Here is a 24,482-nt window from a genome sequence, read left to right as displayed (position 1 = left end):
ATACACTAACAATGAGCAAACGGAAAAAGAATGTATGAAAACAATTCCATTTACAATAGCCTCAAACAAAATCAAATACCTAGGTGTAAACCTAACAAAAGATGTGAAAGACCTCTACAAGGAAAACTATACACTTCTGAAGAAAGAGATTGAGGAAGACTATAGAAAGTGGAGAGATCTCCCATGCTCATGGATTGGTAGAATCAACATAGCAAAAATGTCTATACTCCCAAAAGTAATCTACATGTTTAATGCAATTCCCATCAAAATTCCAATGACATTCATTAAAGAGATTGAAAAATCTACTGTTAAATTTATATGGAAACACAAGAGGCCACGAATAGCCAAGGCAATACTCAGTCAAAAGAACAATGCAGGAGGTATCACAATACCTGACTTCAAACTATATTACAAAGCAATAACAATAAAAACAGCATGGTACTGGCACAAAAACAGACAGGAAGACCAGTGGAACAGAATAGAGGACCCAGATATGAAGCCACACAACTATAAGCAACTTGTCTTTGACAAAGGAGCTAAAAATATACGATGGAGAAATAGCAGCCTCTTCAACAAAAACTGCTGGGAAAACTGGTTAGCAGTCTGCAAAAAACTGAAACTAGATCCATGTATATCACCCTATACCAAGATTAACTCAAAATGGATCAAGGATCTTAATATCAGACCCCAAACTCTTAAGTTGATACAAGAAAGAGTAGGAAATACTCTGGAGTTAGTAGGTATAGGTAAGAACTTTCTCAATGAAACCCCAGCAGCACAACAGCTAAGAGATAGCATAGATAAATGGGACCTCATAAAACTAAAAAGCTTCTGTTCATCAAAAGAAATGGTCTCTAAACTGAAGAGAACACCCACAGAGTGGGAGAAAATATTTGCCAATTATACATCAGACAAAGGACTGATAACCAGAATATACAGGGAACTTAAAAAACTAAATTCTCCCAAAACTAATGAACCAATAAAGAAATGGGCATGTGAACTAAACAGAACTTTCTCAAAAGAAGAAATTCAAATGGCCAGAAAACACATGAAAAAATGCTCACCATCTCTAGCAATAAAGGAAATACAAATTAAAACCACGCTAAGATTCCACCTCACCCCTGTTAGAATAGCCATCATCAGCAACACCACCAACAACAGGTGTTGGCGAGGATGCGGGGAAAAAGGAACCCTCTTACACTGTTGGTGGGGATGTAGACTAGTACAACCACTCTGGAAAAAAATTTGGAGGCTACTTAAAAAGCTGGACATCGATCTACCATTTGATCCAGCAATACCACTCTTGGGGATATACCCAAAAGACTGTTACTCCAGAGGCACCTGCACATCCATGTTTATTGCGGCACTATTCACAATAGCCAAGTTATGGAAACAGCCAAGATGTCCCACCACTGACGAATGGATTAAGAAAATGTGGTATCTATACACAATGGAATTTTATGCAGCCATGAAGAAGAACGAAATGTTATCATTCGCTGGTAAATGGATGGAATTGGAGAACATCATTCTGAGTGAGGTTAGCCTGGCTCAAAAAACCAAAAATCGTATGTTCTCCCTCATATGTGGACATTAGATCAAGGGCAAACACAACAAGGGGATTGGACTATGAGCACATGATAAAAGCGAGAGCACACAAGGGAGGGGTGAGGATAGGTAAGACACCTAAAAAACTAGCTAGCATTTGTTGCCCTTAACACAGAGAAACTAAAGCAGATACTTTAAAGCAACTGAGGCCAATAGGAAAAGGGGAACAGGTACTAGAGAAAAGGTTAGATCAAAAAGAATTAACCTAGAAGGTAACACCCACGCACAGGAAATCAATGTGAGTCAATGCCCTGTATAGCTATCCTTATCTCAACCAGCAAAAACCCTTGTTCCTTCCTATTATTGCTTATACTCTCTCTACAACAAAATTAGAAATAAGGGCAAAATAGTTTCTGCTGGGTATTGAGGGGGGGGAGAGGGAGGGGGCGGAGTGGGTGGTAAGGGAGGGGGTGGGGGCAGTTGGGAGAAATGAACCAATACTTGTATGCACATATGAATAATAAAAGAAAAATGAAAGAAAAAAAAATTTAAAAATAAATGTTATTAAAATAGAAAAAAAATGCTATAAATAAGCCAGAAAATGCAAGCATCAGAAAATGATAATCTCCAGTTATCATAAATTGCCTCCTTTGGAAATTCAACCATATTCACTCATAAAAGGCAGCCCAGAGATAGGTATTCATTTCTCCTCATAAAGTAAAATTCTTGCTTGGAGCTCTTGAGCACTCATCAAAGAAAACCTTCCCATGAGAGCAGGTAATTTCTCAAAAAACTACATCCAAGACATTCAAACCCTCCCACTGTCCCTTCTCAGCCCTCCAGAGTAGCTATTCAAAAAGGAGACAGCAATGGGGCTGGCTAGAAGCAAAAGCATCACATGGGAAGAATGAAGGTCACAATAAATATACTTCAACATAAAGGGAAATACTCTTGAACCAGAAAAGTTCAAGAGGACAGGTATGTTTCAAAATTGAAAAATGGTTTCTTGCAAACATTACTGCACACAGCAGATTACATATATCTACATGATTCTCTTTGTATCCCAACGTTGTATTAAAAATAAAAAGAAAATGACTGTTACGGGTTGGATCTTGGGTCCTCTCCCCCGCTCCAAATTCATGTGGAAGCCCTACAACATCCCAGTACCTCAGAATACAACTGCATTTGGAGATAGGCCTTTAAATGGCTGATTGAGTTAATATGACATCATTAGGGAGGGCTCTAATCCATTATGACTGGTCCATATAAGATGAGACAAGAACACAGACGCACACAAACACCAAGGGAAGACCCTGTGAGGACACAGTGAGGAGGTGGCTATCTGCTAGCCGAGCAGAGAGACCTCAGAAGAAACCCACCCTGCCAAAACCTTGATCTTGGACTTCCAGCCTCTAGAGTTGTGAGAAAATAAATTTCCATTGTTTAAGCCTCCCAGTCTGTGGCATTTTATTATGGCAGCTCTAGCAAAGTACCACAGCCCCCAAGAGCTACACGTCTCAGAACTACTCGTATATTGCCTTAAGTGGCTGGAATTACCATCTCTATTTTATTAAGGGTAGAGAACAAGTTTCCAATTAAAACAAATTAAGCATAAGAAGAAAAATACAAACACACCTACTACCATGCATGGAAACAAAAGGCTCAGTAGAAAAACGAGTGCCCTGAAAAGCTTTAACAGAAGGAAATGAGGAGCAAGCATAGATTACCTTGAGATGAATGTAACAGTCTTTCAGCTCAGACCCCCTGACCAGGGGTCCCTCCACAGGGCCAAACTGAGTGCGTTTGGGAATGCGCCTTTTGGAGAACACTCCTCCAAGGAACCTGTCTATGTAGAGGACCAGGGGGAGACTTGCTCTCGCCCGAGTGAGCACAGGCCGGTTGGGGATGGGATGCAAGGGGCCATGCTTTGGGCACACTGAAGAATGTGCGTTATTACACTCTTCACACCCTACAAGAGAAAGAAAGTCTTGAAGAAGTCAAATTCTTTCACATGACTTGATCTCAGAGAAAAGGGTCTGATCTGAAATTTTTCCCATGTCTAAGCTCTCAGGCCAAAAGTCAATTAACTCCTACAAAGGTGTTACCCGTTCCACAGTAAGACGTTAGTTTTCATAAACTAGTAAAACGCTGCAATTTTTCTCTAAAATCAGGCAGAATTTGCTTCTCCCTGCCAAAAATAATACACAGGCTATGACTTGTATTTCTCTAGTAGATAGTAATTTGAATAGCGGGCACTAAATTTACAAATCAATTATAAGAGAAAGTTTATTAGACTAAGTGTTGCAAAATCTGATGAGGCAAAATTATTGAAATAAAGCTGCTAGGAAAAAAATAATCCTGACAATGTTGTTGAATCAATTTCCTCAAAGGGAGATAGAGAAGTCTCACTATGAGGGCATGTCTAACTCAGACAAAGGGCTGTACGATTTGAGATTACGAGGCTGTCTGATAAGCAAAAATGATTGTGAATTCAGCATCCCCTCCTACATTCCCCTGGACAGCCTGGTTAGCCCAGCCCTGACAGGACATGCTTTTCAGCTCACTGTAGAACTCAGTTTGCCCTAAGCCAGGTACTTTTCCTCTCCCCTTTCCCAGTAGCACCCATCTGTAAGTTAACTGCCCAGATGAGAAACTCGTGGTACAAAAAGGGAAAGCAACATGGTCACAAAACAGGGAAAGTGACAGGGTCACAGAGTTCCTTCTCATCATGCTTTACCTCCGCCGGCCATGTGGTGACCTGGTTTAGATATTTTCAATCTCTACAGTTCTCAAATAATGGAGAGTGACTTTGTATTAATACTTACAAGATAAAGTCGCCCTCTGTGCATTTGATGTGGGAGTTGCCTTGAAAACTTATGAATTCAAGGAAAAATGAAACAAGGAAGTTCTCTGTTGGATGGGGATTAGGAACAGGGCTGAATGCTGGCCCCATGCAGACAGGTTTATAGGCACCACACAGAAGGCCTGGGAGAAAAAGCACAAGGCCACATGGCTCTGACCAGCAAGGTCACTCAAGTGAATGAGGTCACACTTTGGCACATGAGCATGAAAATCCAAAGAAAGAAACCATGATTCAGAAGGTGGGAGCTGAAGCCACACAGGGAGGAGACAGGGACAGTAAGTGTCATGCTGACGCCACAGTAGAGGGGCCAGGCCTGATCTGGACTCCAGATGCTCAATGCACTAGCTGAACCTGCTAAGACTGTAGCATGCACCAAATGTATTAGTCAGCGTGAAACATCAGTGCCTGGCCATGGTAAGCATTTTTAAAGGATCTATCAAAAGATAAAGCAGCAAAGAAAACTCATTAGAGCTGAAAGGGCTAAATAGTGCAGGACCGGACCAATGTGCTATGGTGGTTAGGTATCAAAGAGACCCAGGCATGAATGTCTGAACCCCCAATTTTCTTCATCAGTAAAATTGAAAAGCAAACACAAGTGTCAGGGAAGACTGAGCAGGATGAAACACATGGGCACACTGCACAGTGTATACAGTCTTGGATGGTCTCCGTGTGTGAACTATGTTCACACTCACACACACTCACAACAAAGCTTCCTCCCAGTCCAGTGCCTGTACTTACACAAATCATGAGGGTCAAAGGGCCGGGGTGGGTCTGGCTCCCAGTCATCCAGATCTGTATCTTCACCATCTTCCTCTTCCTCTTCTTCAGTATCCTCATCCTCTTCCTCATCCTCTTCCTCTTTTGCCTCCAGTCTGGCAATTGGGTTCTGCAGAGTTGCCAAGGGGTCAGAACCATCCACACTCTCAATGGAGGGCAGCACCTGGTTAGGCACAGTTAATGAGGCCTGGACCGAAGTTTAAGGCACAAAGTGAGCAGATCACTGTTTTTAGTCAGCTGGGACTCACACACACACACACAGGGGACACAGTTGTGGTGACATACATTCTTCACATCAGCTCCCTGAAAAGATGGCTTCTACCTGTTAGGCAGAGTCTGACTTCATTTTGGATGTCTGATGCTCTTAGATTTTTAAGCTCAGCCCTCCCTCCTCCTCTCTGACCATATCTGGCAGGCTGAAAAGAAAGCTTGGGTCACTTTCCTTGGAACCAGCAGCAAGTTCAAACTCAACAAGGCCTTACACTGTGAACACCTGACTGCACACCTGACCCCAGTGCAGCCTAGGCTCCTCTTCTTGCTTCCACAAGCCACTTCACATCTGCTGGGAGAGGCCTCCCTGCCTCCCTAGGAACTTCCAGTACCCAGGCACATAGAGGCAACACCACCCCCTGGGGTGGGGGGCCTCAGTCTTCACAACTGAACTAAACCTGAGTTGAGGTCCTTCCTGCCCTTTCAGAGTAGATTTGGCCTCTCTTCAAAATCACTTTGCTTGTCTTTTTTTAAGAGACAGGGTCTCACTCTGTTGTCCAGGATGACCTCAAAATCCTTGGCTCAAGTGATCCTCCTACCTCAGCCTCTGGAGTAGCTGAGACTATAGGCACCCACTCCCCATTCCCCCTACCCGCCCCCAAACACTTCTTTTTTCTTTTATTGCTATGGCAGGCCTCAGCATATGCTAGGCAGGCAAGTACCATTCTGCTGAGCTGCATCCCCAACCCCTACCTCACTTTTAAAACCAAAGCATGCTACATGTGGTTGGTAAATTTTATGGCTAATAGCTCTCATTTCAAAAGCTTCAGAGAGCCTGAGGTTTTTGGGAAAGAAAGAGGTACCTGTTGGTTTCCTCATGGTGAAGTCAGTCTGGCAAATAAACTGAGGTCTGGGTGACATATAATGTTACCTTACCAAATACACAGACCAAAAGTAAATGGCACCTTACAAAATTCTCCTGCCTCCACAGTGACTGTTATGGAGTTCTACTACCCAAGATTCTTTTTATCCCATCTCTTCTCTCCTGTCCCAAAGCCCATAGGACGTACTCAAGCCACGTACCCTTCCCAGTCAATAAATCAAGCAAGTGTTTAAATGTGTCTACTCCCCTTTTCATTACCTTCCCTCTGTTTTCCTCTGCTAGAATGTTCCTCTCCCACCAGAGTTCACATAGCTGAACTTCTGGCTCCCTGTCTTCATTTATTCCACAGTGATTCCATGTTCATATGAGTACAGTGTCGGAATGCATTCACATCTGTGACAGCCACTGTCCTACTGGGAACTCAACTTGAACTTGCAGATAACTAAAATCACTGAGTCCTTTCTCCCCGCATAGGGAGGGCATTGTTAAACCATCTTCCCCCTCCTCAGGACTTAAATAGCCAATTTTTACTTAAATGAGGAATTTTGCATGTATCTCCAGCAAATTTATTTTATTACTTTTATCTGTTCTTTCAGACTGCCAAGATCTTTTTGAGTCTTGATTCTTTCATCTCACACATGAGCCGCCCCTCCTAGCTTTGTATCCATCTATTTTGTTCACAGCACGCATTTTCCCAAGAGTCTATCTTATGCCTCTCCAAATGCACCTCAGAGAATAGACCATAGCTTTGGAGTCAGATCAATTTACACTAAAATCCTGGCCCCACAACTTAGCGAGTTACTAAACTTCTCCGACCCTAAGGTTCTTCATCTGTGAAATGGACACATGAATACATACCATGCAGCACTCAGTGTTTGATATTAATAACATATTATTTCCATGGTAAGTTCTCTCTCTCTCTTTGCACAGAAACTTGTACAGATTAGGCAAGGGCTGTATCACTAAGCTGTATCCTCAGGCTGGCCTTGAATTCACTAGGTGGACCAAGCTGGCCTCAAACTTGTGATCCTTCTGCCTTTGCCTCCTATGTGCTGGGATTACAAGTGTACACCACCATACCTGGTGCTTAGTATTATTAGCTCTTTAAGAAGCAAGGTGACATCACATACTTTTACAATTTTGAAAGGCATGTTAAGCATGTAGTAGATGTCCCACAAAGATGAGTTTGTTGAAATATACTTGGCCCTTCTGGAAATGACGTCATTCTCTTCAGATATCTAGAAGGACTCTGCTGCTATTCCCAGAAACATCCTTTCTCTGTTATGCATCTAAATGCAAAAATGTTTTTTTCTTTTGAGACAGGGTCTCGCTATGTAGCCCAGGCTGTCCTTGAACTTGAGATCCTTCTGGCTCAGCCTCCCCAATGGGGGGAGCACAGGAGTATACCTGTGTACCACCATGCCCAGCTTCTTTAATTCTATAAAGAAAATGTTGAGTGCATTTATGCGGTCTGAAATGTTGCAATAGTTGAAGACCACAGCCAACATTTGAAACATTCAGACTACAAAAAGCACATCAAATCAGCTACCTCGAGTAGCATGCACAGGTCTTGTTTTCCTTCCCTTCCCTTCTTTCCCAGTGTTAAGGATTGAACTCAGGGCCTTATGCATGTTAGTCAAGCACTCTATACCTGAGGTATAAAATCCTTGGTTTTTTGAGACAAGAGTCTCACTGCATAGCACAGGCTGTATTGAACTTGAGATCCTCCTGTCTCCACCTCCTGATTGCTGGGATTACAGGCACTCACTACCATTCTTGGTATCTATATTTGTTGATTTGAATTTAAAACATTTTTTATTAAGAGATAGGGTCTCACTATGTTGCCTAGGCAGGCCTGGAACTTCTGAACTACACAAACAGCTTGTGTGCACATGGTTTTTATTATATGTATGTATGTGTATGTATGTTTGTTTCTCTGGTACTGGGAAAGCACTTAGGCAAGTGCTCTACCACTAAGCTACACCCCCAGTCTTTTTAAAAAAATTAGTTTGAGAGCTTGTTTGGAGGTTCCAGCAGGGAAATGAGGCTACTCATATACTGTTCACCAAAGAACAGTCTTCCTCTATCAGGGATTGGTCGTCCTCTTTGACCAAGCATGCACCTTCAGGAGGGACACACATGAAGCAGTAAGGGAGGAGGGCAACACCAGCTTAGCCAGTCAGATCAGTCAAACCAAACCTGGCAATCAATGGGTGAAAAATTCACAGCCAGATCACCCTCACATCCAAAAAATTTTATTTTGAGAAAAGGCCTCCCTAAGTTGCCCAGCCTGGTCTTGAACTTGCAATCCTCCTGCTTCCACCTCCTGAGTAGGAATAGTTGAAACTGCAGCTATGAACCACCACACTCAGCATACACATGTTTTAACATACATCATTCAACCCAGACTTTTGTATGACATTCTATCTTTGTAACTCAGGACCTTTCAGGAAGTTTTCTGTGGGAGGATAGAATTCTAGCAGGTGCTCTGCCTCAGCACCTACTGAGGACAAGAGTGGAACAGGGAGCTCCAAGGCAGTGCAGCCTTTTGGCCTCCTCACCACATCCTGCAGGAAAGCAACTTCATTCCCACTCACCATCTCAGAGCAGTTGAGTATAGTGCCCTGAATTCTAAGCCACTGAAATCAGATGCCTGCATCAGTGATGAATGCTATCACATGGTGAACAACCAAAACACACATGCACCTCTGAGCCTCAGAAATTCTTTGTCTCTGTGCAGAGCCAACCTGAAAGAATGAGTTCAGCCATTCAGAGTTATCCTAGGAAAGCTGTGATGATGCTTTTTTTTTTTTTCCCCTCAACAAATGCTGTTAGAAGGACTCTGTTTCAGCAAGGTTGTGGCTGGCTTCTCGCCACTGCTGGGAAAGCAGACATCAAAACAGTACCAACCTTCACCTCCCCCATGCTGGAAGGCTGGAAGGCTCCCAAAAGACTAGCAAAGGACAGACTTGAACACTTCTGCCTTATCATTAAGGACTGATGCTAAAACAAAGATAAGCATCTAGCAGAATTACAAACACTACTATTGGAAAGGACTTGAAAGGGTGGATGTTGATCATTTCTAGGTAAGACAACACAGACCTGAACACAGAGTAGGACCCATTGCAACTCAGTTTGTTCAAACTCATCTGACATTTACTGGGCATTAGGCATACATTCAGATTTCTCTGAGGCCAGGTGTTACCACGCAGCTCTAAGTGGCAGAGATGAAATCCAAATTCTGCCTCTGCCCAGCTTTTCCACTGTGTCACAAAGGCCCCTGTGGAATTCAGTCTGTTCTAGGAAGGGCCACAGAAAGGTAAACAGCTCCCCTACCTCCCACTCCCCGCACCTGAATACCAGGGCAACAAGGTGACACACACGATCCTAAGGTAACAGGCCGGCAGTGGGTGGGAACGCAATGTAAGCATACTGAACTCAGAGGAAAAGAAGAAAGAAACGAGACTATTTTAGTCCTGTTCACTCTGTCATGTACAATCAAACAGTAAAGGAAAAATGAATTTGTTCAGCTTATGGTATACTTTCTCCTTCCCACTTACTGCTACTCTCGTTATTTCTGGAACTACACAATGCACTTCAGGATACAATTTATTTGAGAGGTGAAATACAAAACGCCACTGGAAAACAGCACACATGACAGATGCCTCTTGGTTCCTACTGAGACCAATTATCAGTGGCGTATTTTCTTCTCAGTGTGTGGGGAGGCACACATGTTCATTTCAGAAACAAACAGGAGACAGGCTTCTGAGCCCACGGGTGCCTTTCTTCAAGACAAGGAAATGTACACAGAAACAGGCTTCAAACACACCCTGCCAGTACTAAAGACAACTGAAAAAAAAAAAAAAAACCCTTTAGCTAAGGCAAAAAGGGAGAGAAAAGAAAGAAGATTGAGAGAAAGAAAGAAAAGATAGAAAAAACAGAAGGGGGAGGGAGAGAGAACGAAAAAGGGAGGGAGGAAATAAAAGAAATAAATAGAAAAAGGGAAAATGCAACCATTATGTGTGTTAAAGCCTTGCCCCAACTTTCTATCCAGAATTTATCTAGGTCATAGAATAAACCACTGAGGTGTCATAGTCAAAAATAAAAGCTATGCAGCTGAAAGGAAGATGCAATAAAGGAATATGCTGGGGCACCGGTGTAGCTCAGTGGTAGAGCATGCATTTAGTGTGCTGGAGGCCATGAGTTCAGTCCCTAAGAGCAAAAAAAAGAAAAAGGAAGGAAGGAGACAGAAGAAAGATGTGAAGCCTACAATCTTATAATGCCAGGATTTGTGAACCTATCTGAGTACAACTTTCCTTTTATACAAGACATGAAAGAAGCAGATCGCTGGTGGAGACTGAAGATGAAGGGCTCTTTGAGGTGCAAATGGCAACAAAACCATTAATTAAAAATATAGCTTAATATTAAACAACACAATACCATTTCTCCTATCAGATTGGCAAAATTTGAAAAGAACACAAACCCACTGTGGCAAGGGTGTGGAAATGGGCATTCTCATATATTATTGGGAGGGATATAAATTTTTTCAGTATCCAAAAAGCAATTTAGAAAGCATTATCAAAATAGTTTTCCTAAGCAGGGTGTGGTGGTGTCAGCACTCAGAAGGCTGAGCAGCAGGATCTAGAGTTCCAGGCCAGCCTAGCTTTACTAGCAAGACCCTGTCTCCAAAGAAATGTTTTCCCATTCACAGGAACAAATGTCAAACATATATCAAATAGAACAATGTAACAAACCCCATGTACTTACCATTAAGCCTAGACAATTATCAAACGGCCAATCTTAATTCAACCAATCTCTCACCTTCTTTCTCTCACACTGGATTATTTTGAACCAAAATCTATGCGGTATACATTTTCCTCTGTAAATATTTAAGTATATATCTCTAAACAAAAACGATTTTTATACTTTATTGTCATTCCTAAAACTTAGCTATTCCTTAATATTATCAAATATCCAGTTAGTGTTACAACCTTCCCAATTGTCTCATTGGATTTGTTCAAATCAGGATCAAAACAAGGTCCAAATACTGCATTGGACCTATATGTCCCTAATATCTCCTCTAATCTGTTAGCCCCCCACACACCTCTTCTTTTCCTTTATTATTTATTTGAGAGAAAAAAAAATCAGGGACTAGGGATGTAGCTAATGGTACTTCGCATGTAAGAGGCCCTGAGTTTGATACCAGCACCAAAAAATAATAAGAACAACAACAAAATCATAAGCCACTTATTGTAGAGTTTCCCACAGGCTAGATCTTGCAGTTGCATTCCTGTGTATCTTTTACCTCGTTCCATTTGTCCACCATGCTTCCTACAAGCTGGCAACTGAATCTACAGACTTGGTCAGATTCATGATTACCTGAGACGTGGTGCAATGCACCGGAAGTAAACACCACCAGAAAACACATGCTCAGGATAGTCACGAGGTTAAGTTGCTACCATTCCACTCTAGCCACTACAAAGTCCTTCATCAGCTTTTTCCTGGGGTTTTAGATCCATATTTTATTACAGGATGCAAATGGTACTATAGTTATTAGCTGGAATGCTTATATAAAGAAATTTTCCTCATCGAATAATTGATGAGGTACTCCCTGGGTACCTCCAGGAGGAAAAGCTGGATTCTTTCCCTTCATTAACCAGTTTTCAGAACAATATGGGGTCCTTAGCATCCTGAAAAAGTGACCACTGAGTTATTTTTTTCAATACCAGCATGAACGTGTGGATCTTAAATATACTTAAGTACTATAATCCATTTTCTTTGTTTGGCAATACTGAACTTTGAACTCAGGGCCTTGTGCTTGCTTGGCAGGCGCTCTGTCACTTGGGCCACATCCTCAGCCCTTTTTGCTTTAGTTATTTTTTGAACAGAGTCTTGTGTTTTTGCCCAGGCTGGCCTTGAATTGTGATCCTTCCAATCTCCACTTCCCAAGTAGCTGGGATTATAGATATGAGCCACTGTGCCTGGCTAAATATTACCCTTTTGATGGGTCAAACTGTCCCACATTGGCCCCTTTAAGTTACATCTTGAGTTCCTTCCACAGGGCCCCAGCACTTTTTAACTGCTTTCCTGCATGTTGAGCAGACAAGCTCTAAGTTCATCTTATCCATCCCCTGCTCCAATGCTATAATTAATCAGCCACTTCTCCAAGGAGCCCTGACTCCTTTTACTGTACGACTACATTTGCAGACCACATGGTGGAGAGAGGGAACTCTCAGTGCTACTGCACCACTCATTGTGCCTAAACCTCAGCCAAGGCCAGAACTAGAAAACCGTTTTGTTGTTTCTTTGTGGTACTAGGGTTCAAACCCTCACATATGCTGGTCAAACATTCAATCCCAGACTGAAAACATGTTTTAAGAGAAAATATACTGTGAATTCATACTGCTTTCCCAATTCCAATTTAGAATTCTGGATTTTTATTTAATGTTTGATTCACCTATATATTTTTTCACTTTCACACAAAAACTTGGTCTTAAATAACTTAAAATGCAAATACCTTTTGGTTCTATCTTTTCTTAGGGAATTTATCCTAAGGAAATAGTCTGATATAATATCCATGACAGTGTACTTTACAGTAGTAAAAAACCAACAAAATCCCAGAGAGAGAAATAACCTACATATAAAACAGTAGATGGAAACATAAATAATAACACATCCTCTAATAGCTATACATATCTAACAATAATCATTGCTTACTTGATGGAATCAATAAATGTTCACAAAAAAACCAAAGATTATTAAAATATAATAATAATTTTCATTCAAGTTCACAGACTCCACCATGCTATTGTTCACCAATGGCCAGGGATAAACTGACCACAAATACAACAAAGGCTCCTCCTCAGAACCCTCTTTACCTGTCACAGATGGCATTAACACATTGCTGTTCAGTTCCCAAATTGCAAAATGAAAGAATATAAGTCATCCACTAAAAAATAAAAAAGCATAAAGTGCTTCCCAATGCAAATTTAATGGGACTCAGTTGTATGCATCAGTAACAGTCCGAGTGACTAGCTGACATGAGTTCACATGCCCTTTCAGAAAGACAAACAAGATCAAGTTCTGTACCCTCTTTATCACTTCATCACACTTTCACAGAACTTTGAAGAAGTCCTGCAAAGTCTCACAAGATATATTAGAAATGAGGGTAAAGGGAAAGTAAGGTTTCCAAGGAAACCAAGAACCATCTCGGATTTTCAGAAGCCCATCAAATTTATATATAACTTAACCAGGATTTTTTTTCAATATTTAAAAAAAGAATAAGTATGAAAATATTTCCAAATTTAAGGACAAAAAAACTTTTAAAACTCACTAACTCATGATTATTCTTTGAAACTTAGACCAATATCCTGCTTGTATGCTTTTTGGGGTTTTTGGTGTGTTTTGAGACAAGGTCTCACTCTGTTGCCCAGGCTGCTCTCAGCCAGATGGCTCAAAGGAGCCTTAGGAGTCTATGCTTATTTGTAAATTTCTCTGACAAACCACTTTCTTTTATCAGCATATTTCAACATGTACTGATTGTAGAGTGTTAGTATTTCGTTATGTTTTGCTCCATTTCCATTAGAGTTGCTGAAGAATGTTCTTGGTACATAAGAAGCAAACATTCAGAGATGGGATAGGCAGAGGGCAGAGGGACACTCCAGGGCACCATGACCGTCACAGTACTCTCCCTGGAGACAAAGGGAAAAAGGCTGTTGGTTACCTGCTGAGCTGTAGCATCCTGTTGGACATAGGCTACCTGGCCTGGGTCTGTGAACAGAGTCTAGACAAAAAAAAGGAAAAAGAAAAAAATATTGACATCACTAGATCTTTAGACAGCTTGCCTACACAGAAAAAGATTATCCTACTGCTAAGCACCAGTTCTTGGGAGATTATCTCACATTATAGCTAGCAATCCTTCATTAATAAAGAAGATACAGATAGTAATCTTACACTTGGCTAAAGCCTATCATTAAGATGGCTCCAAAGAGATTGTCTAAGCTCGCCATCGCAAATGGCTAACATATGTCAGTATTTTACTCTTAAGCAAAACCTCCCAAGGCTGAATGTGACAGCTAGTTAAAAAGGCATGTCATGAAAACATAAAAGCCATGCCATGAACAAGAGCACATATGCTCACACCGAATGTCATGCACAAGGAGAGTGTTGTACATACACATAAGGGTTACAACTCTTTCAAATGTAAACATGTGCTTACTTACAGAAGAGAAGTAGAAGGAAAATGAATTGAACTTAATGTCTCCTGGGTTCTTTTTCAGATAAAGCCAACAGTCATAATTTTTAAGAAACCTATCATTGCAAACACAGTAAGTGGGGTCAAAACACAGCAAAGATAACTAAAGAAGGAAACTCTCAAAACTATTACAGCCAAGGCACCATAGGTAACATCTCCAGGCCAGAAAAACAGTCTCTTTTCCAAAGTTTTAAGACTTCAATAAACCAATGGGAATAAGAACTTTGGTTAAGCTTTGATTCCAGGAGAATGTAAAGTACAATTTTAGGCAGTACCAGAATTCTTAGATTTGACATTAAAAATGAACAAATGTCAGAAATTCAGGAACATCATAAAAAAAAAATGTCATATGGACTAGGGTGTGACTCAAGTGGTAGAACCCCTGCTGCCTGCCTAGCAAGTGCAAGTCTCCAAGTTCAAACCCTACTACCACCAAAAAGAAAAGAGAGAATGTCATAATAAATTGAAAAGTTGGACACACACATTCTTTACATAAACTGTCTGATCATATTTCAATACAGGCAGTGCCTAAAATTAGGCCCAAGCATTTGAAAAGTATCATCAGGGTATTTGGAAAGTCATCTTTCTATAGATGAAGAAAGTACTGATTAGGTAAACTTCATTTCTTCTTAGAAGTGCTTTGAGCCTCTTGATTAAATATTGCAAGAGGACAAATTTTTATGACAATGACTCTACCACAAAAATAAGTAATTTGTGTTTTAAAAACATATGTTTGGCTGCTGAGGGAGTAGGTCAGTGGCAGAGCATGTGCCTACCATGCACAAGGCCCCAGGTTCAATTTCCAACACTCAAAACTAAATAAATAACATGTTTGAAAGCTCTTTGTGCACTGTACAGTGCTAACAATAAGAAAATAATATTTGTGTATTGCAGAATATTTGCATTGCACAGTTGAACACTCCAAGTCACTGACAAAAAACAAGTAGATAAATAAATAAAAGTAGCTGCAATTGTACAGCTATTACCAGTAGACACCCTGACTTCTGTTATAGTCCTACAAATTAGTTATTAATAGAAATAGGTAATGAGCTAGCAGGATCCTTTGCTTACACATTTAATTAAAATAATCTGTATGTTTTCCCTGACATCCTTTGATGAAGCTCTGCAGAACTAAGTGCCTAACTTTGGCTATTTAGGAAAAGGAACAAATTCATAATCTCATCAGTGGTCACCACAGAAAAGCTAATATGAGACTCATGCTCTAACTCTTTATTACACTTCGTTTAAATAAATGAACCATCTCTTCCTTTACCAAGTTGGTTATAAGCTTCTTGAGTGCACAAATCTTATCTGAATATTTTCTGTGCCACCAGCACCTACCATAACAACTAGCAGAGAATAAACATAAGTAATTGGTGAATTAGTTAATTATCACACAAATTAAAAGCAAATAATCCTTCACGTGCCTGTGCAGCTTCCACAGGGTGGATGTACACCAGTGTGTGCTCTGGCCCATCCACTGATGTGTAGGAGGCGCCATCTGCTGTGTACACCACCTGCTGGGGTGGACGGACCTGGTCATCGGTGTAGACAATCTGAGCCACAGTTCCGGGGTCCGGCACAAAGTGCACCTGGGGCAAAAAAGCAGGGAAGTGTGTAGCAACTATACTTATAAAACAAAATCAATCTTCCAAAGGAACCTGGCAAGCCAAGCACACCTGAGCTTCTAAAACACCAGTGAGAGAAGAGTGAGGATGAGCCTTAATTCACACTGAGCTAGAGACTAGGAGGCAGGACGCAGGGCCTTGGCACTGCATACTGCTTAATTAAGCACCTGGTCTGAATTCCCTCGCCTCAAATGTCCAATGCAGATAACTCTCTGAGGGGGTGGTTAATTGATCCTGGAAAAGTGACTCCAGATTCCAAGTGACACCACCACCAAAATACAAACTACAAGCTATTCTGTGATGTGAAAAAATATGTCAAGACTCAAAAGCCAATTGTTCTCAATAAATCATAAAAATTCCAATTTATAACCAATAGTGCTTTTCGGCAGACACATTAAAATAAGGTCACTTTCTTTCCTACAAGTTCTTTCATACTCAAAGGACATGCTAGAAGTATCTCTGGACATGTCTGCTGAATCGATCAGTGGAACAGAACTCTTCCTTGCTAGCTAAAGAAACAAACAAAAAATGACAATAAAACTAATTTAAAAGCCTAATAAAGTACTTTTAAGAAGATTCGGACAACTATTTCAGCTGTCTCCCCAGACCTAAAGAACTGAAAGCAGATACTGAGTTTTATAAAACACTTTCTGAGCAGTCAGCTCTGGAGAACTGAATTGTGAAGGCTACAGTTTGGCACATGGCCTAATGCCTGCGACTGAGGCCCGGAAGCAAATGGCCAAAGTGCACATTTAGGAGAGAAGTAATTCATGTGCTGATGTTGAAGTCAGGCACTCTCAGCTTGGAATCTTTACGCTTCCATGGACTTGGCACAAGACCTAACTATTTTATGCCAGTTTTCTTTGGTGGGAAATAATAGTTTCTGATATAAACTAACTTAGTTCCCAGAAAGAAACCTAGAGGCCAGGTACAATCAGAAATATCACCAACTTCAATTCTATACTAAATTTAAATCATTAGTCTTGCCTTCTACATACAGTTGATTTTTCTATGAAGATAAAGCTTGTAGATTGGGAAAATTAGGATCATAACATATTTGCATAGTTTTCACTGCTTTAAGATAATTTTGTGCCTTTGGATTTATAATCCTATGACTTTAGTTTTATTCAATGTTATCAAAACCCTGAACTAGTTTCAATTCTTGAGAAAGGACGGGGTAGGGGCGTGGCTCAAGTGACAGAGCGCTTGCCTAGCATGAGAGAAGTTCAATCCTCAGTACTGCAAAATAAATAAATAAATAAGAAAAAAGGAAAAGCATTTCCTAAAAGGATAGAAGGACAGACATCCAAGCTTTCCACTTGGCCACCCTCACTCTGCAAGTAAGAGTTTGTAGAACCAGGATTCACAGCTATGAGCAGAAATGACTAGAAAGAAAGAGTGCAGTGGGGGCTCTAGACTTGGCTCTGTGCTGTTTGATTACCCATAGACGGGGGCCCTGGTCACACACAGTATCACAACCAGATTGTTTTTTGTTTTTCTTTTTGTTAAACATAATATGTAACTTCATGAAAGTAGCCTTCAAAATGGTTTCGTTGAGAACCAAAGCAGTGTTCTCAATTATTCTGGTGAAAACATCACTGGTAATGCTTTTGTTACTGTTAGTTGTTTGAAGAGGTTTCGTTGTTATATTTCTGGTCCTACTTTTTAAAGTTTTCAGACTGACAGTTTTAAATCATTTCAGATGATCAATTTTACCTATTATAATATTTGCTACATTGCTTAAATTAAATACAATATGCATATTTAAATGGTTCAAGGTTAACTGCCTGATTTTGATAAAGGTACTATTGTTATATCATGTAGTGAAAAATTGGGTAATGTGTAAAAATCAGTTTTATACTTTGGTCACATGGAGGTCATGGCTCCAAAGATTGGCCTTTACTAAGAAGAGTCAAAGAACATGGTTCTGATAACAATTTGAAAGGCAGAGACCATCATCTTAAGTGAAGTTAGCCAGGTTCAGAAAGCCAAAAGCTGCACATTTTCTCTCATAAGTGGAATATAGGCCTAATACAAATAGAAGCAATATTATGAAAAACAGGTTATACTAACAGTCACATATCAGAGAAGAAGGGTAAAAGAAGAAAGTTAAGAAGGTGAATACAGTTGATGTACTTCCTATACAAGAACGAACAGAGCTAGGCACCAGAGACTCACGCCTATAATCCAACTACTCAGTAGGCAGAGATCAGGAGGATTATGGTTTGAAGCCAGCCTAGGCAAATAGTTCATGAGACTTTATCTCAAAAAAACCCTTCACAAAAATGGGCTGGTGGAGTGGTTCAGGGTGCAGGCCCTGAGTTCAAACCCCAGTATCACAAAAAAGAGTGAATATAGAATTTTTAAACCTGCTGAAATCACCATAAGGGGACTAAGGTAGAAAGGAGAAAAATGGAGGGGATGAACCAATTTGGGATATAATACATATATGCATGGAAATGTCATAATGAAACTTTCTGTATAGGAGAGAATTCTTAAACAAAAATGTCTTTTTTTCTCAAAAACAGAGAAGAGGAAGGTAAAACAGGTCCTTTCCGGGAGTAAGGGAAGAGGATACAAGGAAAGGGTGTAGAAGGTTAATATGGTGGAGATATTATGTACTCATGTATGAAAAAGGACAAATGATACCTGTTGAAACTATTCCAGGAATGGGGGAGTAGGGGGTAAGGAGAATGATGGAAGGGGTGAACAACTATGACATCTTGTAAGGACTTTTGTAAATGTCACAATGTACCCTTAGTACAACAATAATAAAAAAATTTTTTTAATTCTTATATAAAATAAATATTAGCTCAAAAAAAAAAAAAAAAGCAGAGACCACATGTGACAGCAGCATTTGAATAAGTGTCTGACTGGTGACAGGTAGTTTACACATTGTAAATTTTAAAAAGAAAAAAGGCCACTTATAAACACACCTTGTCCTTCAATACTCACAAACAATCAAAGCCCTATACTGAATAACAAAAGAAACCAATGATGGTTTGAGTTTTCAGGACCAGTGACATAAAATAGCAGAGGAGTGAAGTGGACTCTGACAGTCAGCTGGAGGTGATGTCTACAGGTGTAATAAGTTCTTCTAACTCAGGGGCCCACGGTGATGGAGCGTTCACAGCTCCAGACACTCCCTCTCCAACGTGCAAGTTCACATCAGCTCCCTCCCCACCACATGCTACCACACAGGAGCTGTTATTTCTTTAGCTGACACACTGCTCTCAATCACCAGCTGGAGAAGACCACCCTTCACCTGTGTAGCACTCTGTTCGTGCTCCGTGGATGTCGGCCACACGTGTGAGCTTTCATCCTTAGAATCCATCTTCTCCCTGCTGGACAGCTCCACGTCTGTGCCTCCTACAGCAGCAGCACAGGATGGAGGACAGTCATCTGTCCAGTGTGTGTGTGCTCCTGAAGGACAGAATAGTCTTTCTGCAGTGTGCCTGCAAAGAGACAGAAAGGAACTGAGATTTTAAGTAGATGAATACATTTTAATAAATTATAGCTCCAACCACAAAGAGACGAAAAAAAGAGCTTTGTTAAAAGGCATCACATCTGGGCAAAAAGGTAAAAATGAAGAAATTATTTGTGATACAAACAATGTGTTGCATACTTGCCGTGTTCTAGGCTCTCATTGGGGTCTATGTGTGTATATATGTATATATACTGTAACCTCATTAAAAACACTGAAGATGGGTTCTGGCTGTGCTCAAATGGTAGAGCACTTGCCCAGCGTGTGCAGGGCCCTGGGTTCAATTCCCAGTGTGGGAGATGGGGGAGGGGGGAGGATCACCGAAGGTAATCATAGGTAGTTCTGTCTTCTTTTTTCTTCAGCACTGGGGTTTGAACTCAGGGCCTACACCTTGAGCCACTCCACTAGCTCTTTTTTGTGATGGGTTTTTTTGAGATAGGGTCTCCCAAACTATTTTCCCAACTGGCCTCAAACTGAGATCCTCCTGATCTCTACCTCCTGAGTAGCTAGGATTACTGTACTGGCAGGAGCCACCAGCACCCAACTCGGTAGCTTTTTAATAAAAAAAGAAAAAAGTATTTTTATTTTCAAATAATTTCAGACACAAAAGCTTCAAAAATAGTACCAAGAATTCCTGCATTTCTTTATTATGGTTCTTCAAATCCTAACATTTTACCATGTTTACTTTATTAATCTCCCCCTTTTTTTACCTGAACCGTCGGGAGAATAAGTTGTAGACACCATGCTCCTTCACCCACCAAAAAAAAATTTGTTTTGGTGGTATTGGAGTTTGAGCTCAGGGCCTTATACTTGCTAGCAGATGCTCTACCACTTGAGGCATTCCTCCAGACTTTTTATGCTTTTGCTACTTTTCAGGTTGGATTTCCCATTTTTTCATGGCCCTGTTTCTAACCATGATCTTCCTACCTACAGTTCCTGGCAGCTGTGATTACAGGCATGCCCCACCACATATTAGTTGAGATGGGGGTCTCACTAACTTTCTGCTCAGGCTGGTCTTGAAGCACAATTCTCCCAATCTCCAGCTCCCAAGTAGGTAGAATTACAAGCATAAATCACCATGCCCAGCCCCATAAAAATTGTTTTGAGACAAGGCTTCATTATGTTGCCCAAGCTAGTATAAAATTTTTGGACTCAAGTGATCCTTCTGTCTCAACCTCCTAAGTAGCTGAAACTACAAGCATGTACCATGATCTAAGAACATTTTAATTTTCTCTTTTTTTTTTTTTGATGGGACAGGGGTTTGAATTCTGGGCTTTGCACTTGCAAAGCAGGTTCTCTACTACTTGAGCCATACCTCTGGCCCATTTTCTTCTGGTTATTTGGAGATGGGGGTCTCAAGCCATTCTCCCTCCTCCCTGGCTAGCCTCAAACTATGATTCTCTTGATCTCAGCCTCTCAAGTAGCTAGGACTATAGGCATGATCCACCAGCACCTAGCTTATGAACATTTTCTTAAATAGGTTTTTTCTGGGGGTGAGTACCAGTGCGAGGCAAGTGGGCACAAAGAAAGGGGGAATGAGGTAAATAGGCTGAACATACGTTGTATCCTTCTGAAAACAGAAGGATGAAACCTGTTGAAATTGTTCTTAAAAGGGGGATGAGGGAGAACTATGGAGAGGTAAATCTGATTAAGATATTTTGTGAGCACACATCTAAGTGTCACAATATATTCCCGTGTAAAACTATTATATGCTAATAAAAAAATTTTAGAACATTTTCTTATAACCATAATAGTATTATCAAAATCAGGAAGATAACACTAAAACAGCAATATCACCTATCTACAGTCCTTACTCAAAGCTTGTTACTAGTCTAATTAATGTCCTTGACAGTCAAAGAAATAGCATTTTTCCTTCTGGCCCTGATCCAGTCTGACATCACATACAATCACATCACATTCAACCATCATGCCCCCCAGTCCTCTTCAGTCTACCAGGCTCCTGCTCCTCCTTTCTCTCCTGTGACCTTGATATTTTTCAAATGCACAGGCCATCTGTCTTTCATAACATTCCCCAGTTTTGACTTGAAGTTTCTTCAAGATTAGATTCAAGATAAGACATATTACCCCTTCCTATAAAGGAATTTGAGGGGGTTTTTCCAACTTGGTTTTATGATGAAGCACACTCAAGTGTACACTATGCTAGGCCCTGAAGGCTGCGTGGATCAGGCAGGCACAGCCCAGAGCCCCTTACTCTCTGTTTTCACTTCTAGGAAAGTGCTTTATTTATTTACCACTGGGGAGGGTGGGAGGGATCGAAACCAGTGATAGGCAAGCACTCTACCACTGAGGTAGACTCCAGCCCTTTTTCTTTTATTCATACTTTTTTTAAATGGGTAGCAAATACAACTCAAAATTGAAAGGGCATCAAAAAAATACAGTGGACAATCACCTTATCTGGAATTCCCTAGCCACACTCATCCCATCAATTTCTTATCTTTCCTTCCAAAGACATTTTATGCACAAATAAGCAAATATAGTCTATCCCTCTCCGAGCACAAACAGAAACAACTATGGATTCCTTACAAGGTAACATCTCTTCTGCACCGTGTGTGTTCCATTAATGTCAGATCTGTGCACTGTTCCATAGCCATATCTTTATTTCTTTATTTCAGCTGCACAGTCTTGAATGGATGTATCACGATTTAGTTCATCAATCTTGCACTGATAAATCTTGTGGTTCTTTCTAATCTTTTGCTGTCACCTTCACACTGTAATGACTAGCTTTAGTATCCCATATGCTTTTGGAGTTTCCAAGGGAAGATACAAAGCAAAGTGGCTACATGCAAATGAGGCCATTATTAGTTTCTGAGTTCCCACCTTGCTGCTCACCTGCCCTGGGCCTCGTGTTTGAACCACCTGAGACACGGGACGGAGCACGGACAAGTACGTGGAGAGGCAGCAGCAGCTAGAAGAGGTCGAGTGGGGAAGGCGCCCGCTTTGCACCTGGGCGTCAGTGGCAGCTCTGAGGCTTGGCTGACCTTGAGCAAATCCCAAAAGGCCTTTAAACTTCCCTTCCTTCCATAAAATGAGAGAATGGCATGGAATGATCCATGTAAAGCACCTGGCACGACACTTGCTCCACAATAAGCAATCACTTTTCAGAGAGTTTTATAATCATGTTGCAGTTTTCTGCCCACTTGTGGCCTCTCCTAAGTTCCTTAAGGCTGGGGAATGTCCTGACGTGGCAGGACCTCTATGACTTCTGTGAGTAATATAAAGATGCCATAATGTGCACAGGGGACAGAGGAGAGGACACCTAATCCAAATGGGGCGTTGGGGGCAACCACTTGGACAAGAAGAAATTTATTAGATGAACAAGAGCAAGAAAGCAAGCCAAGGAGAGACAGGACAAGGGTTTCATATGCATTCCCTCCTTTATCAACTGCAAAAACAGGAAATAGAACCTAGGGAAAACACCACATGAGGCGAGGGGAGAACTACTTAACAAATGGGAAGAGGAAAAAAAAAAGGAATAGTTAATCCGTTACCAGGAAAGTATACCAGTAAAATTTAGCAATAAGGATATGGATTATTGCCCACAATGGCAGGTCCCAATAAATTTAGAGTACTGTTAGCAAATATGGTGTCATGAAATGCATACTTGGTCTTTGTTCCCTTTACCTGGCATGGAGATCCTAACTCCCTGGAATCTCTAAAGGGCACCTGTGTGTTAATACCATGACCTATGGCTGGCAGCCCTGGGATCTTCAGGATGGGGGCTGGTTGCCAAAGAGACCCAGGCAGGATTAGAGGGTTAGAGTTACAGCCCCAGTCCCAACCTCTGGGGGACAGAGGGAGAGAACCTGAAGATTAAGCTTATCACCAGAGGTCAATGATTAACTCAGTCATACCTACTTCATGGCAGGCCTCCCTAAAAGCCCTAATGGACAGAGCACAGGGAGAGCCCAGATAGCTGAGTCCCACGCCCCCAAACTATCCCTCTGTGTGTCTTCATCTGGTGATTTTGGTGTCCTCTGTAATATCCTTTACAATAAACCAATAAAATAAGTTTTTCCCTGGTCAGGCATGGTGGTTCACACCTGTGATCCCAGATACTTGGGAGGTAGAAAGAGGAGATCACTGTTCAAGGCCACCAAAAGCAAAAAAAAGTTAGGGGACCCTCCCTCAAAGAACAAGCTGGGAGACTGGCAGAGTGGCTCAAGTGGAAGATTGCCTGCCTAGCAAGCATGAGGCCCTGAGTTCAAACTCCAGTACTACCAAGAACAAACAAACAAAAAAGGTACTAGAACAAGCTGGGCATTAGGGTACACCCTGTAATACCAACTACACAGGCGGTGGAGGGAGGAGGGACATGGGCCAAAGTAGGCCTGGACAAAAGCATGAGATCCTATTTGAAAATAACTAAACCTAAGAGCTGGAGGTGTGGCTCAAGTGGTAGAGCACTTGCCTAGCAAGCGCAAGGCCCTAAGTTCAAATCCCAATACCCCAAAAAGTTAAAAAAAAAAAAAATCCAGAAATTTTTTTCTGAGTTCTGTGAGCCACTCTAGTATATGAATGGACCCCAGGGAGGGGGTGTGGGAAAGTCAGGGTCAGTCAGAAGCACAGACTTGCAGTTGGCACCTGAAGTGGGTGGCAGTCTTGGGGACTGAGCCCTCATCCTGTGGTACCTGAGCTAGTCCAGGTCCACTGTTTCACAGCTGAACTGGGTAAGAGGACCCCCAGCTGGTGTCAACTGTGGCAGGACTGAGGGCTGGCTTGCTGGAGGGGGGTTCCCACAGGGTTGGTGTCAGAAGTCTTCTGTGTGACTGCTGAGTGAGAGTAGAGGAGAAAGTGAATTTGTTGATCACTGTTTCTAC

At 41.3% G+C, this 24,482-nt stretch overlaps 1 protein-coding gene across 8 annotated transcripts in view; it reads right to left on the bottom strand.

Moving 5' to 3' along the window:
- Prdm10 (PR/SET domain 10) overlaps positions 1-24,482 on the bottom strand; it is a 91,811-nt gene that overhangs the window by 38,948 nt on the left and 28,381 nt on the right. For 3 of the 8 annotated variants that reach the window (XR_012445540.1, XM_074066339.1, XM_020166971.2), the window contains exons 2-6: positions 19,426-19,615; positions 15,960-16,124; positions 14,002-14,061; positions 5,147-5,348; positions 3,273-3,514 (exon numbers count right to left, since the gene is read on the bottom strand). Coding sequence is in view for 6 of the 8 variants with exons in the window: in XM_074066339.1 (XP_073922440.1) it covers positions 3,273-3,514; positions 5,147-5,348; positions 14,002-14,061; positions 15,960-16,124; positions 19,426-19,494 (738 nt within the window). In the remaining 2 variants the exon portion in view is untranslated. The other 5 variants (XM_074066334.1, XM_074066338.1, XM_074066335.1 and 2 more) reach the window with 5 other exon arrangements.

Source organism: Castor canadensis, chromosome 2 (genome assembly GCF_047511655.1).
Source record: "Castor canadensis chromosome 2, mCasCan1.hap1v2, whole genome shotgun sequence".
Classification (NCBI taxonomy): domain Eukaryota; kingdom Metazoa; phylum Chordata; class Mammalia; order Rodentia; family Castoridae; genus Castor; species Castor canadensis.
The sequence above is the reverse complement of the archived record's forward strand: the minus strand, read 5'-3'. Positions and strand labels throughout refer to the sequence as shown.